We start from the raw sequence: 17,105 nt of genomic DNA, 5'->3' as shown, positions 1-17,105 counted from the left end.
GCTTGCAGTCCTGATTATTCACCTTATCGCAGTGGCATGATAACATTATGTGAAGCTCAAGTTCTGTTTTGATGAGGCTTACTTGCATGCAAAGTGAAATTGTGTTGTTATAGACATATGCACTGCTGCACAGATCACAGGTCTCTCTCATAAACAAGATTCTAATCTCAAGTATACCCCTTGTACCAGAGAAAAGGAGATTAGATGCTCAAAAATAAATCTATTTTCCCTCAGATACACTAACTCCTGTTGTATTTGATGACTTTTTGTGATTGGATTTTTCACCTTTTTTTCTTCTTCTTCTTTTTTTTTTTTGGGGTGCATTTCTGTCCTTGAGATTGATACCAGAACAATGGATTGTAATATGTGTAATCAGGTTCATTCTTTCAAAAGTATCGACACGTCCTGTTCACATCTGTGGTTTTCAGCCTTTTTCTGCCTGACTGTGCTTGTAGATATGACCCCTACAGTAAGGTGTTCTCCAGGGAATACTACGACCACGAAGCCATGCGCGCTTTAAGGCTCCAGGCTATTGACAAGGCTCGACTGGCCCAGAGATGGGGACTGATCTTGGGCACGCTTGGCCGACAGGGCAGCCCTAAAGTCCTGGAGGTGAGTTTGCATCCTCATTTCAACACTCTACATGTCCCGAGGCCACTTGTGCAACGGCTTGTAATATTTCTTAGCACGAGTTTTTTTGACAAGTGATTTGGTGACATGAAGTAGTAATAAGACAAGAAGTCGTCACACTGGGAGCTTGTTATTTCAAATTTAGGATGATGCAGCCAAACAGCCATAGAAAATCTTATCCTTGATCTCGCTGCTGGCTTCAAGCATGACTGTGTTTGAGTGTTACTAGTGATGTATGATTTTGAACGTTTTCTGTTATTGCTTCCACAATACAAACATGAAATGAACAACTACAAATAAACATCTCAAAGCATAAAGAACAGACTTTACTTTTCCTCGGTGAAAGCTTTTTGCAGCACAGTCCCATCACATTATTTGCATAAATTAACTCTGGAAAATTCAGCCACTTAGAAATGCAGCTCACGTTCTTGTTCAGCAAGCATTTCTAAGCAGTATTCAACTGGTTAATTGTAATAATTCAGTGAAATGTGGGGTATTTTTATACATAAATGATTTTAAATTATCTATCGGTAACTGTTTAATGCTCTCATCACACTTTGTAGGTAAGACAAACCTTGCTTAGAACTATTGGCATGAGAATTCATAAATAGTATAGTAAGTGCACACGGTCAAAGGCTGGTATATTTGGTGCAGACTCATAAGTGAGAAGCTCAGTCTGTGCAAGTACAAGATATTATGTATTAGCATGTGTGAAGGTCTCTAGTCACTCTTAACTTGCAGCCGGTCCTCCTGCCTTGCTCTCTCTTCAATTGCCAGTTTGTTTTTCTCCTGTTTGTTCCTTTTTATTTGTTTTGTTTCCCCTTCTTTTCCCTACTGTTTTGAATTTTACTTATTACTAATTAAATCATAATTTAATCAGTAATAATTCAGTGCTGTATGGATTGCTGTATGAAAAACTGGAGCCTCCATCTAAATGCTAGATGTAAATGGTTTAATACTTCCTCAGCGAGTGTACATCCATAGACTTGACTTGTTCGCAAATATCCAGACTCAAGAGATTATGTTAGCACTGATGTATAAATGTCAACTAGAGTGAAAAGTTTAATCTTTGTGTTGCATTCGGGGGTGGATTTAAAAAAAGGGATTTGAATACAAACTCACCAGAGATCTTTTAAGATTAGGAAGTGTAGTGTCCGATAACCTCTCAAGTAAGGGGGCAGAACTATCTGATAAGAGCACAGTGATCTAAATGTTGCAAGATACTCCCAAGGACAGCGGATAACAGTCACATTTTACCTATATCTCATCAAAGAAGGATTTATGGGATATCTTCTGGTTTGTCTGCCTTTTGGATTCCCAAGTAACGCCTCAGTCCGCTACCCACAACTAAAAAGACAGAGTGAGAAAAAGAACCAAGTTCCTTGATTTGGCTAAACAGTTTAATTTAATGACATGTTTTATAAGGTCTGGTGACTGGGCTTGTGCCCATCAGGCCTTATTCACCAACCCTGAGGAATGATAGCCACATGTGAGACTGCTACTTGCCAGCCACACTGTCTTTGTCTCGCTTGTCTGTCAGTTTTCTGTTGTGAAAAATGTCTTTCTAATGGTATAATGTTTTATAACTTCTGGCTGGACTGCCCTTTTCCAGAAAGTGAATTTTACCAGATGGGTGTGGGGGACACTGATGATTCAGTTGCTAACTGTGTTGGAAACTTTCCGTGCAGAAAAAGCTCAAAACTATTGTGTACAATACCTCACCAAGTAAAGTGTGTTCTGAGTTGTAGCTGGGCTGATTTATTTATTTATTTTATTGTTTTAAACCTTTGTTCTGTCAAATCTATGGACAGAATTTTCAGGTGGACTTAGAGTGGAGAGAAACCAGGCACATTAGAACTGCAGCTTTGCTGGTGATGTAATTGTGTAGGTTTCATCAGACTGTTCAGCACCCGATCTAACAGTTTACTGCCAAGCCTGAAGTGATTGCGAGATTCAACATTTCCATGTCTGACGATATAATACTCTGCCTGAAAACACTGGATTTGGGGATGGTAATTAATTATATTACTAATCAAAGGAGTGGGATCATATGGTCTTTTTTTTTTTAAAGTGACCATAAAATATTAGATTGACAGATGAGTTAGTTAATCCACCACAGGAATGCATACACTGTACAATACATTCAAATGAGCCAATCTGAGGCACAAATGCTCAATCTAAATTCCTGCCCTCTCCTACAGCTTTAAGCTCTAGGTGAAGACTGCGAGAATGGGATTTCAGTTGTAAGTGCCCAATAAAGAATTATCTTTACAGTGTGCCTGGACACATGGCGAAAGGATGAATAGATTGATCGTCTGTATAGAGGCTGGAATAGTACACTAGGCACTTAGCTCTGAACATAGCCAGTTGGTTTGGGGGTCTAATCTGTAAGCTTCCCTGTTGAGGTGTTGAGGCCAGAGCTAATTGGAAAGAGATTGAAGGGAAGAATCACATTATACTGGAGGGAGTGTAAGATGTTGTTTCCAATGTGTAAATGTGCATTAGCAGAAAAACATAAATAGGCGGAGATGCGATAGTTCAAAGCTTGATGTCCAGATGAAAAAGTCTAGTCAAGCTGAAACTGTGAAAGCGCAAAACCTCTGGAGTGATTATCAGCACATGTTAATGCCATGAATCATGTAACCTATACCTTATTATATGTGGCTGAGTTTCACAGCCATAGATGGTTGTTTTATGTCTAGAAGGCAAAATCTTTTCATCTCTTTTTCTTCCAGCACCTGGAGTCAAAGCTCCAGTCCTTGGGCAAGTCCTTCACTCGAGTGCTTCTCTCTGAGATCTTTCCCAGCAAACTGGCTCTGATACCAGATGTAGATGCGTGAGTATTATAATGCATACACACAGTTTTTTTTTTCAAAATGTTATTCATTTGATGGTTTGTTTGACACTGTCACATTTTAAAAGAAGTAATTATTTTTTTTTGCCCAGACATATTAAAGACATTTATATGATCAAGGGAATGCATACCACTCTAGAAACACAGTATGAAAAATAAGCATTCAAGCTTATTCATTGGTATATTGAGTCCCTGAAAATAGGGGAGTCTGTATGAAACAGCCATTAATTTCTCACTGTGGTGTTGTGGGTAAACTTCTCAAATTAAATCTGAAACTCTGCCCTTTAAACCCAAATTCCTGAATATGCGTTGCAACAAATATAAATATGGACTTATTTACACATGCGCTAACGCATGCCCTAATTAAAGCGTTATTTTGTTTAGTTAGAAATGCTGAGCCAAAGCAGATGAAGCAAAATGATTTCTCATATTCTCTTGCACTGTTTTTCATTCTGTTTTGTGCTCTGTTTTTCCTTGTTCGTGTGCTATGCCATACAGCAACATTAAATCCAAAAATTAATTAACCTACACACATCCCTAAAACTCCTCCTTTGGCTCTTTGTGTTCTTCATTTGCCAATTCTTTATCACTGCTGTGTCTCTCTGATATAAAGGCTGGGTAATTTATCTTTCACATCAAGGACCCTGCCAGAAATCTAGTGTTCAGCAGCTAGTAGTCACCTAAAATTTGCAATCAACAGCATTTGAAATGTATTCTGTAAGCATCACTGCACACTTAATTGGGTAGTCAGCATAATTTGCAAGTGGGTGCTATAACAGGGAGCTGACAAACAGAGTTTATAGCTTTATACACAAAATTGGCATTCAAGTCCTGGGAAGAGTCCATGATTTTGCATATGGCATAAAAGCAAATAGTCCAATGTAATGAACTTGAACGAGTCATAAAATTTCAATTGGCACAAAGTGCATTGAAAAGGGATCTTTATACACAAATCATACATTGAAGTGCATACTTTCAGTCTGTTTTGCAGTAAAGTTAAAGTAGAAAGTACATCAACCTTGCCCTTGATGAAGATTCGAGGTTTTTTCTTTAGGTTTTACTTCTGTTTATGTAAGAATTTTACTTCTGAAGCAAGAAACCTGAAGCACCTTGATAAAGACATTCTCATTCCCTCATACACTAAGATCTTGACTTTTACATCTTGATATGTGTAGTGGCAGGTCCTGAAATATTCTCTGCTGTGTAGCACTGTAACCCAGTCCAGCAACTTACAGGTGTCTTTTAGACATGGACTCCTCACGTTTTATTCAATGAAATATCAAGTACTCTGGCTCCAAGGTTCAGTTTGTCTGATTTATCTGACTTCCAACCAGAAGAGCAGAGTTGAAGATGGATAAGGGGTTAGTGAAACACTGATGTGCAGCAGCGCCAATCACATTCGCACAGGCACAGCACTCACACTCCCTCAGATTGGCCTCTCACTGTGGAGTAATGAGAGGTGTGATGTGTGAGGGAGGAGTGGGTGAGAAAGGGACAGAAGGTCTGAGAGAGAGTTGGGGAGAGAGAGAGAGAGAGAGATGCAGAGGTAGTTGAGGGGGCTGTGTTTGGAAGCGAGCGATCACGGTAAAAAGATTATTTTTTTATTTGTTTTTTTGGCTCTTGTCTTCAGACTGACGTATGAGTACAACTCAAACATTATGTAATTCAGGCACGATTCACTGAACCAAAACAAACCCTCATTACAGACAAAAAGGTTTCCAGCAAGATCTGTTTCACTAACATTAAAACCAAAGCCCAATCTGTACATGTATCTCAGGTAGGAATTTATTGTATGGTTTTACACCAATTTTTTATCCCATCAGTAAACGCAAAATTTTATTTTCCTTTAATTATATTAAAAAAAAAACTGCTTTAAATAGATGACAAATTCATGTTATTACCCAAAGTGACCATGAAGTTGAATTAGCGCCATACTACAGCAGGCCTGAAACTAGAGACAAAACCAGAATATTATTAACCTACAGGGTGATGATTTATTGCTATGCTGTTTTATTGGTTTGTAATAGTTTTATCTAGGTGCATCTAATAAGCTGTCCATGGAGTGTATATACATCAGAAAATAGTGCAGGAGTAGTCTGCCTTTGTGCTATTGAAGACTAGGGCTGTTTATCATTTCAAAGTGCTGGAGCCAACACAAAACCTGAGTTTCTGTGCTGGTCATAAAAGGTATCCGAGAATCTTGTATTGGAAAAAAAGTTCATGTTTGGTTAAATAGTTCAAGTTACTATTGGGCCGGTCGTTATGGGCTATTCCTTCCCTGTACACCCTGTCACATCAGCATGGTTTGCTGACATTTATTCACCAATAATAAGACTCATTTCTGGTAGAAGCTGGAGTTCACCCGGTTGGTAGTCGTGGAGGGTTTTAGGCTTGATGGTTTCCATGGGCCGGGGATTGGACCGCTGTACTAGGAGGCTTTTTATGGACACTTGTTGCTGCAGATGCATTTCAGTAAGTGCAAAAGAACAAAAACAGGACTGATGCCCGATTGTAGGCTATTTAGAGCCATTTCCTTCATTTTTAATAATGTGGCTTTGTGTATAATCATAAAATAGTTCCTTAACAAGCCTAAAAAAATTGACATTTGAAGATGACTTGCTACCAACATTGTCCATATTACTGGTGATAAATATTTATTGGGGGTGACAACTTTATGTAGAATTCTTCTGATGATAATTTTGACATTTATTTATTTATCAAACCATTAGTTTGTTCACCTCTAGTATTTTTTCACCTTGCTCCTCCAAATAGTTTGTGAGACAATTATAGACAATGCAATTCACCAAGTGTATAAAGCTGTGTCAAATCTGCTTGTGTTAAAAGAGGAATTAAAGAGAGACAAAGCGAGGGAGATTGAAAGATAGATGGTGAGGCGGTAAAAGACTCACTCCTGCTCAGCACTAACCAACATAGCACACTGTACAGATCCCACCCTCAGGCTTTCTTTGTCATTAGACACACACATACTCACTCATATAAAGTGAGAGGCACCATTAACATATGCTCTTAAGAGTGTAATTAGGCTGTCCCCAAGCAGGTTTTAAACTGTTGTGCAGACATCTGCACAGCACACACACTTATCTCAGCCAGACAGCAAATGCCATCCACTACATTTCAGCCTTTTATCTCTGTTCGAATATTTTTGGGGTCTGGGAGGGGGGCTCCACAAAAAAAAGAAATTGTTTATTTTAATTCAATTAGCTAGTTTGCAATCAAAGGTGAAGAAATTGTTCTCTCCTTGGAGTTCTGAAAGGTTAATTGTTCTTGCTCTTGGCAGGTCAAGTTTGTGAGTGTAATTGAAGCAGAGCCACACAGGTGGAGGGAGGCTGGGGTGTAATGGGCCACAGTGAGTAATGCAGTGAACTCAGGCTGGAGCTCACATCGCATATCCAGATTTAAATGTCAGGCAGTTTTACCTTTATACATCACTCATGTATAAAGGTATGCTGTCTCTATGCTGCTCCTCTAAACTTTATATGTTGTGTTGTGATGAAAGCATCATGTTTTTTTAGAGCAGACAGATCATTTTGAGAGAGGCTGACTAAACAACTGTCCACAAAAGTCTGTGTGGTATGAAAGACTCAAAGCACTTTCCTACTGGAAAGTAATTTCCCGGTGACTTTTAGGCTCCAACAACTGGGTGTGTTCCTCTTCCGTGAGGGTGTCATGACTAACTCGATAAAGCCTATCCTTAATCAATACAAAATGCGGGTAGGTCAGCGCTGCTTCAGGGTGCCCCATGTAATCATCAGTTTTTATCACTTGGTCAAAGACATTACACTCTGCTAAAGGCCTTAAACACATCCTCACACGCTATGCCAAAAGGTTATTAAACCCCGGGTCAACCTGTCCCCAGAATTAAGGGATGCAACAGTCACGAGCTAACTCCAGCCTTTACTCTGTGTTTTGCCCTGCTATTTAATTTGAAGTGGCTCTATGGTATATTTGTGCATGTCCCCATGCACACGCCTAACCTCCACCCACTTTGCCTCCAGCAAAGCCCCGGGCCAAACTAGGGTTTGGTTGACCAAGTTCTGTATGTAGCCTGAGTCCACCATAGCCTGGCCGAGGGAGTGTGTTGGAGGGCCGGCGACACGGAACACTTCCAGCAGTCCTGCCCTGATCCTCATGCAGCTCCCGGTGAGTGAGGTGTGCCGTCTTTAGCCGGTGGGACCTGCAAAGAGACAGAAAGGTGTGAAGGGCAGATGATGCTGGTGGCGGGCCTCGATGATGATGCATTCCACAGCTGCCTCCATGGAGCCGGGACCAGCCAACTACTCACTGCTGGTTGCAGCTGCCCCACCAATCCTCTCAGCTGCCCAGACAGGTGGTCCTCCACATGCGTCACCGCACCAGGCCGACTGGTCGGTGGTAGAGGACCCACTCTGCTGTGTCCACTGGGGGCCTCTTCATGAAATGCTTGAGCATGATCATATCCAGCAGTGATGCCTCTCCTTTGGTTGAGCCAGGCTGCAGCCACCTGGCGAGGGCAGATCTGCTAGCCTCATCAGGTCTCCCTGGAAACGGCAGCAATGGTCTTCCGGTGCGAGCTCCAGCCAATCCAGTATCGCCTGGCGAACACACCGGAAGCTGACCTTCACCGTTGTGGGGAGGCTCAGCGCCGCCACATGTACTTTGCTGACCACTGTGGTACCAGATCCTCCAACACTCTGGTCCAGTGCTCGGCCAGGTGCTGCAACTGGTCAAACTGTTTCCAGTGCACCGTCGCCTGCTCCATATGCATGGCAGCTAGCTTCACCACCATATGGGCCAGCCCCTCCAATGGCTGCGCCAGACGCTGGTCCATCATCCTTCACCGGACTGGGTTTTGGCCCCATTGTGGTATGAGGTACCCAAGCCACACAGCATGGGTGCTTTTATTTGCCATACTTCCTTTTCTTGCGCAACTTTCGTGCTGCCTTGTCCCCTTACAGCACACAGTTCTCTTGTCAGGTCCCTGCATCCTACTAAAATAGGGAAGGCATGACCAGGTGATGGAAAACAGCATTGTAGGTCAGCCTCCCCTGACACCACACCCTAAACCCACTGCTCCACCCCTCCCGTGCAGCTGAGCTACAAACCACACCCCGCCCACAGTCTGTTCCACTGTTTGTTTGGGGTTTTTTTTCTTGGTTTGCAAGCAAATTGTGAAACAAGGCTCAAATGAGACAAAAGCCCACCTCTTCCAGTGTCTCTATACCTCTCCTGTTTTTTAAAGTCTTTGTGTTTTACTGTATGTCATGATGATACCAGTTCTCTTCCACACTTGCTAAAATGATTTCAAAGATAGGGGCTACAAATACTGTTTCCACTGCTTTTAAGGAACAATACAGTGGCACTATGCACCTTACCACACTGCAACATTCAGAAAATCTCATTACTAACACTTTTAAGTCCCGCCTCAGTTCATGTGCCAATCAGCTATCTTCTCCCTATGAAGGACGAATCCTTTCTTCCTTCCCTTTTCATGCTTTTTGTCTTGCTTCCCTCTTTACTCTCAGAGTTAGCCCTGAGGATTTACTCTTTGCTTATTAATCACCCTCCCTCTTTTTTTTATCACTTCCAGTGTTCATTTTTAATCTTGCACTGCAAATTTGCATATTCAAAAACATGTTGCATATAAAAACACGCATATACAAACTGTCGGTTTTCCTCCTGTATTTAGCCCTTTTCCCCACTGTTTTCCTGCACTAAGGCCGCTTTGATGCACGTGCAGTGTTTGTCTGTTTAAAGGTTCTGGTTATGAATAGCGGCTGATAGACCTAAAGGTCACATTTCAGATTCCAATCTCCATCTAAACTTGGCCAACTTAGGACTGAGGAGATTGGTGCTTGGTTGAAATGTCTCTGACTCAGCTGGCTCTCAAATTAGGAGGATGAATCAGAATTCACTCTTTGGGGGGAGCCTTTTTTTCCTTCTTTTTTTTAAGTGTTATTTGAAAATGAGAAAATGCCATGCGTTTGCCCAGAGGGGGTGGAATATTTCTGTGACAGAAAGCAGAGTGGAGTGAGCGTCAGCGGTGCAATCAATTCTGCAGCTGAGAAACTGTGTGAAAGTTGGAAAATGAGGGAAAGACAGAAAGGAAATTTGACGCAGTACCATATATTTGAAAGTAGTCAAGCACTCGCAAACTAAATCTCAAACTGGTGTGTCCTTATTGACGTTTACCTAGCATTAGTCTTTATATACACTGCAGTTCATTTTGTATTTATCAATCATGCTGATGGATCTTCATCATAAGGATTAGGGACAGCGAATGTTATGCTTCCTCAATAGAGACGGAGCTGTGAATAGCATTGATCTGTGAAAGCTAACCCCCCGTAGCCCCAGCCACTTTCCGTCTCCATTTTCCCATTGTTCAGTTTTCCCTGCAGCTGTTTACTTCCACACCCTCCTCATCCTACTCCCATGCATTTTCCAGAGTAAACACTTTCCTCCCTGCCTGTCTTCTTCCTCTCTTCTGCCTCACTTCTGTCTTCTCTTCTTGCCTGCGCCTCTTCAACCCCCCCTCCGGTTTTTCATCTTCATTGCTCATTCTCCCTATCGCTCTGTATCTGTGTCCTTCTCTCTCTTTTTTTTTCCCACCCCCCTCCCCATCTCTTTAATACACAGCCACTTCACCACTAAACCTACGCCCACCCCACCCCATCCCTCCGCCACCCTGTCTGCGAGCAATGTAGGCTACCTCCGTGGAGACCGGCTGGTGCGGCTTTTTTATTCACACTCACCTAACCTCTTCCTCTTTTCTTTCACAGCATTTCTTTTTACCCCTGTTTGCATCTTTTGCTGTATTTTTTTTTCCTCTGTTTTTGCCTCTTGCAACCAGTCGGCACCACTAGACCACTTGAAACCTTCATCCCTGTCTTTTCAGCCTCCCTCTGACTATGCATTCAGATGGTGTAGCATGGCTGTCTTTAGAACTGTTGCAAATCAGGACAGATCTCTCCAACAGATGCTGGAGGTCAGGTGGAGGGAGTCTCCTCGCACTAACCCACTGCATCACGTACCCACATGCAGTGTGCAGTTGTAGATGTGCTCTGCCTGTCTAATAGGATCTTAGTCTCTCAACGTTATTGCTTAACTGTTACACTCGCATTTGCACTGATTCTGAGGTGTACGTTTGAGCTAAAATTTGCACCTACTCCTTACAGGTGGGTTCAGATCGCTTGTCCACGCCTTTCTATCGACTGGGGCACTGCCTTCTCCAAACCCCTTCTCTCTCCATATGAGGTAAGCATCAACCTTACAGCCTCTCAACAAGCCGCTAATCGCTTTTCATACAAGTGTCACACATTTCACACACACAGACCTTCCTGTCTGCACATAACCTGACTGATGTCGTGTTGAAACCTTCATCAAAGTGCAGAAGGAGAAAGTTACATTGTTAAGTGATTTTTCAAGTTGTATAAGACTCATCAAGGCCTTGCTTGTGCTGGAGATGAAGAATTATGTCTAGTTCTTCCTCCCTCTTCCTCTCCCTGCCATAAAGCACACCAGCACACGCATATAAAACACCATCAGTAGCAGACTAGCCCCCCCTGCTGGCTGCAGAACCATATAGACACTCCCCACCCCTTTCAGCTATCTTGTTTTTCTAAAGGGAGAGAAATGGATCGGACAGCAGCCCATAAAGATCCATTTCAAAGCATGTGTTTGTTTGTCTGCAAGAAAGCAGGCTTGTTTTGTGATGAGCTTGGCAGTTATGTCACATTATGCTTTTATGTGACCTCACTGGTTAGCACTTGAAGTCAACTATTAATTCGTTCAACGATTTTTTTTTTCCTCAGATGTATGCCACTGATTTGAATACTGAAATGGCTGCAAGGGGAATTGCTGTCTTGAATATTGGATTGTGATTTGAAATGGTTGCTGTTATATTCAGACTACACATCTTTGTGCGCCGCACACGACGTGAAAGCACTTACATTTCAGAACGGGGCCATTAAGAATAATGATAGCATTCACCTTAGAAGAAAAAGTAATGGTTATTTTGCATTGTTTTTGACTGAGGTCTATAACGGCGCGTGCGAAGACGGAAATTCGCCCTGCTGTAATGAGGAAAGCAGCAATCTGTTTTCTTAAGCCCTTTGTGCTACAGTTTGCTTTGCTCTCCCCGCCAGCTATTTGGGAACGATGTTTGTGCATTTAAATAATTTGGTGCTGCTCTTGTGTCTGTATATGCGCGCTTGTGATAAGTCTTAATTCACCCGCATCTCATACCTATGAGTGTTACACGTCTCGGTGCGCTATGCTTTTCACTGTGGCATTTAGGAGGAAGATGAAGAGGAACGAGATGGGAGGGTGAAGTGAGCAAGGAGATTTATTTTCAGTGCGTCTCATGTTATATTTATAGTCAATAAGACACACTTGGCTCTCCTGTCAGAGCAGGGATTAGCAAGAAAAGCTAGCTTCCACAGAGAGAGGCAGTTGGTGTGAGAGGGGAGAGAACGAGAGCAGTGGGGAAAAGAGAGAGAAGTGAGAGACTGATTGAATATGGGGTAGACGAGAGGAGGAGACTCTGGTAGAAGGCTGCCTGGAGAAAGGAAGGGATGGTTACTCTGTAGTATTTTTATTTTTTTGATAGATTGTGTTTTAAAATCTGGATATGAAGAAAGTTATTTTGCCTGAAAAACACATATTTATGAGGGGTTTTTTTTAACAACAGGCTAACATAACTGGGATGCAATTATATCTTAAAAGAGAAAGAAGCTTTATTAAATTTCCAGTAATTTCTTTTAAAGAAAAACAGTGTTTTTACTTCTGGTTTTATTCAGGAAACTTCAGCCTTTGCGTAAGAGAACAGAACACTGTCTTGTCGGTTTGGGTGCGCGCTATCCTAACGAACGACAGTCACAAGCTGCGCAACAGTGATGAATTATGTCGCACTAGAAGAAAGATTTCATCACTTTGAAGCTGAATTTTTCATGTCTCCTTTGAACTAAATTCTCTAACGGGTGTATTTGGAGTTTTATAAAATTTCTATGACTTGTTTTCTCATCATAATTCCATACATCATCGGAATTATTCCAAATAGTTCAAAGCTGAAGTTAGGTCTTGGCATCTAAACAGCTTGAAAGATGAACGAGTACTCGGATAAATGAATAAATGAACACTCAAATGATTTGTTCTTTCATTCAGAACGCTTGTTATGTATGCTTTTTCTTTCGTTCGGAATCAGTATTCACAGGCATTTCTCTTCCATATGGAGCAGTCTTCACTTAAGTCACAGCTCTGTCATGCCACTGTTGTTGTTCATCTCTAACAGCTGTTGTAGCGTTCAGTGCAGCTGCATAGGGATAACATGACAACTCTGCCTGTTATCCAAGCTTATTATTATGACACCTGTCTTGTCGGTATAGTCAGTCTGTTGTGTCTTCTCATCACTCTGCGGTTTCCTGCCGCTTGTTTGTCCAAAACGCTGAAAACTGCAGATACAGTACTAGGTGACAGTGAAAATCAGCGGAATCATGTACCATAACACCTTGGAGGGTGCCATTATTGCACCTTTTGCTTCTCGGTTCTTGTCCTTTTTTGATTTGGTTCTGATTTGTCACTGTCTCGCCATCTGTATTTCTTGGTATCTTTCAGGCAGCTGTTGCTTTACAAGAGGTAGGCTGGAAGGAAGTCTACCCCATGGACTTCTATTCCAATCAGAGCCTGGGTCCGTGGGCACCTAACCACCCTGACAACCAACCTGTGCGGCCTGCTCGTAGACAGACCCAGGTGAATAGAGCTGGGAGATAAAAAAAGAATGAGTGACGGGTGGGGAACGCTGATAAAAAGTGATTACACACTGTTCAACTCATGCTTGATGGTCTTTATCAGAATGTCACCACACTGACACCCAGTGGCACAGTGACAACAGGACATGTATCTCAACATCTCTTTGTAAGGCGTGGCTGTGACCTTGACCTTGATGTTCCTTTTACTTATTAAAAATGAAGAAGGATGCATAGAGATTGATTGAATTACTGCTCTGCGGATACATCATACAGTATCTGTATTTCCAAGTATTATCATTTGTATGTCTGAGGTAGGTACTGTCACTGCTCCAAGTGTTAATGCTATCCCTCTGCCTGCCTGCAGAAAAAAGGCTCAGAGCCAGCCATTCCTGCCAAGCACTGTGAGCAGAACCAGTGCGCCCCCTGTGGCTGCCAAGGGGAATGACACGTCGTGACCAGCGCTGTCTTTGACTCGTCTCGTGTCTGCCTCTGCTAACAAGCAGAGAGAGGTCAGACCAGAAGAGGAACAATTGGAATTTGAGTCAGCCTAACTTCAGAGGAGTTTTCAGCTTCTTTTTCAAATAGATTGGAAGTTATATATATGGCTTCTAATCTTACAGGACAGCAGATCAAACTAAAATGCTTCCACTATTTATTTTATTTTTATTTTTTTGCATGTATTCTGGTTTAAAAATACATGTAAGTAAGAGAATATCTTACATTTTCAGGCTCTTGCATGTTCGTGTCAGTCTGATTGTTATGACGAAGCTGCTTCCTGCTGTGCTACGAAATGAATTCTGCCTGCAAAGGGAAACTATGTGGGCCTTTCTGTAATGGAGATTCCAAAAGAAAGCGTGAGATGACCTTGAGCATGCTGTAAGGAATTAAGTGTCTGCCAATGTGGGTGGCTCTAGTCAAATGCAATCCACTTGGGCGAAGCACTGTAAACTGACACTTAAAATGAGATTCGCTTTATGCTGCGTTTTCAAAACAGCCGACCACATTGTAGGAAGCACTTTTGTACGCTCAGCGTGTCATTTTGTTTTTTCATACTTTCACATTTTCTGCCGATATGTGAGCAGCTGAGATGCCACCTGACCCTGTTTTGCTTTCTTGTTTTTGTGGTGAAATTGTGAAAACAGTAAATCAGAAATGAAACCTTTCTTGTTGGGAGTTTTTTTTCCCCCTAAATGCAGTGCTGTTCTGAAGCTATGAGCCTGTTTTTAAAGCTGAGTGGTATGAGTTCCTAGATGCGTGCAGAGCTAGTCACGACTGCTCTCCATTCTCATTATTTATTGATGGTGGAGTCTGTCAATAAATAAATAAATAATCCTCCTATTGCTGTTCGGCCGGTACAGCAAAAACTGATTGACAGAAGCCCACCGTGGCCTCAGCTGATCCCAAGAACCCTCCCCAGGTGGCAGCACAGTGTGACAGGTGATCTTTGGAGAGTTTTAATTCTAAACAACTACCCAGCTTCTCCAATCACATCCTCACTCTGCTTTCCACCTTTGTATCACTTCAACAGCAAAAGCCAGTGAGATAGAGCGATACTGCCAGACATATCCGGGATGCGTCACGTGTCCCGCTAGCAGCTACATTTTTAAAGAGCTCAGTATTTGCCACAGTACCGTGTGTGATGCATAGCAGTCGGGAATAAATTATTGGCCAGCAGAGCTCTCTTTCAGCTGATGTTCGATTTATATTCTAGTTTGTTCTTTCACAGGCAAAAAGAAAGAATGTTAATAATCTGCCCTTTCCTCTTCTCATAACCCTTCAGGTTTGTTATCCCAGTCTAAAGATTTGTCATGATTTAAATCAAAAATGATTTACTGATTACAACATAAATAAAAGGGGTTTTTTGGATTGTTTAAAAGACAGATCATATACATTGAACTTTATGGTTGTAAATTTAACCATAATAGAAACAAGAGCTAGAAAAAAAATGTATATTTTAATATTTAATATTCAGCCAATTACTTTCTGCTGCTTATCTGATTTAGGGTCACAAAGGTGATGTAGCTACTCACAGCTAAGGCGAGAGGCGGTGCACCGCCTCGACAGGTTGCCAGTCTGTCTACTGCATGGTAACACAGACAACCGCTCAACATTCACACACACACGGCAGGTTTCCAATTGCTGATTAGCCTAACATGCATGTATCTGCACTGTGAAGGGGTATCAAGAGAGAAGCCTGGTATGGGGACAACATGCAAACTGCACATAGAAAGAACCCAGGTGCTTCTTGTTGTGGGGCAAGAGTGCTAACCATTCCACCACCACCATGCCTCCCTTATATTTAAATACAAAATTGTTAAATTAGATCATGATTACTTTCTTAATCAAGTAAACTTAAAAAATTATGAGGACATCAAATACTGACTGCTGAAATCTCCACACAGTGAATCCTTCAGGTTCCAAGTGTGACATGACAATAATCAGACTTGTGATCTAAACTTGATCAAAGATGATGGCAGTTAGTGAAACAGGACAAAAATCTCCAGGTTCACAGGTTTTGTAATGTTTGGTAACGCCGCCTCACCTCCCTGCTTATAGACCCCTTAAAAAAGGTATGTGAAGAATCTGTTGGAATTTAGAGTAAGAAATGAAATATTTTTATATTTGCAATCCACTGTATTTATTAGCCATTTACAAGTTTTATAAAACACCAGTTTCCACACAGGGAATAGTTATCTAGATAAAGTTCATATATAGCTAACAAAATCATTTTTAATCAGCGAGTGAAGATTATTATTTAATTATTTAACTGTAACAAACAAACTATCAGTTTACAGGTTTGTAAATGATGGTCATTAGGAAATGTTGCCAAAAAGCACCAGACATTTTTGTAGTTTTTTGTGAGGATAAACTAAATCATCAATAATAACTTTTTTTCTGATGCATTTAAATCCTCACTGAGTAACAAATTACATTTACAGCTTCTACATGAAATACGTTGTATCAATACTATGGTAATGATAATGATATCACCTTTATGCCCATCACTGTAAATTTACATAAGAACTCAGTGTTCATCAGTGTTCAAAGCTGATGCTCAGTTTTATACGTAAAAGGTCCAAATAACTAGGAGAAATTAAAAATGGATTCCAAACAAGGGCGTTGGACTGAAGATGTTGAAGACTTTTTATTGCTTTTTAAGTATGCTCTAAATTTGATTAAATATTCCCCTGGGATAAGTCCCCATGTGTTTCTTGTGTTGTTAACGGAAATCAAATACTTAAAAGTGAATTTATGAGTATTTGGATGCAAGATTACAGTTCACAAAACCAAATGAAAACTAGATGTGAAAAAAATGTAAAACCAAAGCTTTAGAAAAATCCCAAAATGGAAAGGATATTTGTATAAGAAATGCTAAAAACATCATTTTCTAACAATTTGGTTGAATTTGTCAACACAAAAATAAAGAGGAATTTTAACCCTCTTAAGTGTTGTTCCTTTATAATAAAAAAGATAAGCTAAAGCTAAACATTTTAACAATAACAACCATATATGAAAGAAGCAAATTCTCTCTATAAACTAACCAGTCTGAAAAGAGAAGCTGAAATGATGAAAAACACAAACCTGTTACAACCCCAATGTGTGAAAATGTGTAAAATGTAAATAAAAACAGAATGTAATGATTAGCACATCTCATAAATCCATATTTTATTCACAATAGAACATGGCAAAAAAAAAAAAAAAGTTAACTGACACAAATTCAAAGAATCCGGAGAAATCTCTGTGCGCAAAGGTCAAGCTAGAAAATCAGCACTTGAATGGCTGTGATTTGGAGGGCAATGAAGTTGCACTGTGTTAAAACCCTGTATTGTGTTTTGGAAATCACTGCATGGGTTGTGAATGGTACAGCAGATAGTAGT

At 41.1% G+C, this 17,105-nt stretch overlaps 1 protein-coding gene across 1 annotated transcript in view; it reads left to right on the top strand.

Moving 5' to 3' along the window:
• The window catches only part of dph1 (diphthamide biosynthesis 1), a 70,595-nt gene extending 55,558 nt beyond the window's left edge, over window positions 1-15,037 (top strand). The window contains exons 8-12 of the mRNA XM_063493380.1: window positions 456-612; window positions 3,366-3,466; window positions 10,657-10,735; window positions 13,094-13,228; window positions 13,592-15,037. Coding sequence (XP_063349450.1) covers window positions 456-612; window positions 3,366-3,466; window positions 10,657-10,735; window positions 13,094-13,228; window positions 13,592-13,672 — 553 coding nt within the window. The 3' untranslated portion in view covers window positions 13,673-15,037. The remainder of the gene's footprint in view (window positions 1-455; window positions 613-3,365; window positions 3,467-10,656; window positions 10,736-13,093; window positions 13,229-13,591) is intronic.
• The last annotated feature ends 2,068 nt before the right edge of the window (window positions 15,038-17,105 follow it).

Source organism: Pelmatolapia mariae, linkage group LG14 (assembly GCF_036321145.2).
Source record: "Pelmatolapia mariae isolate MD_Pm_ZW linkage group LG14, Pm_UMD_F_2, whole genome shotgun sequence".
Lineage (NCBI taxonomy): Eukaryota > Metazoa > Chordata > Actinopteri > Cichliformes > Cichlidae > Pelmatolapia > Pelmatolapia mariae.
This window is presented reverse-complemented; position numbering and strand designations above follow the sequence as displayed.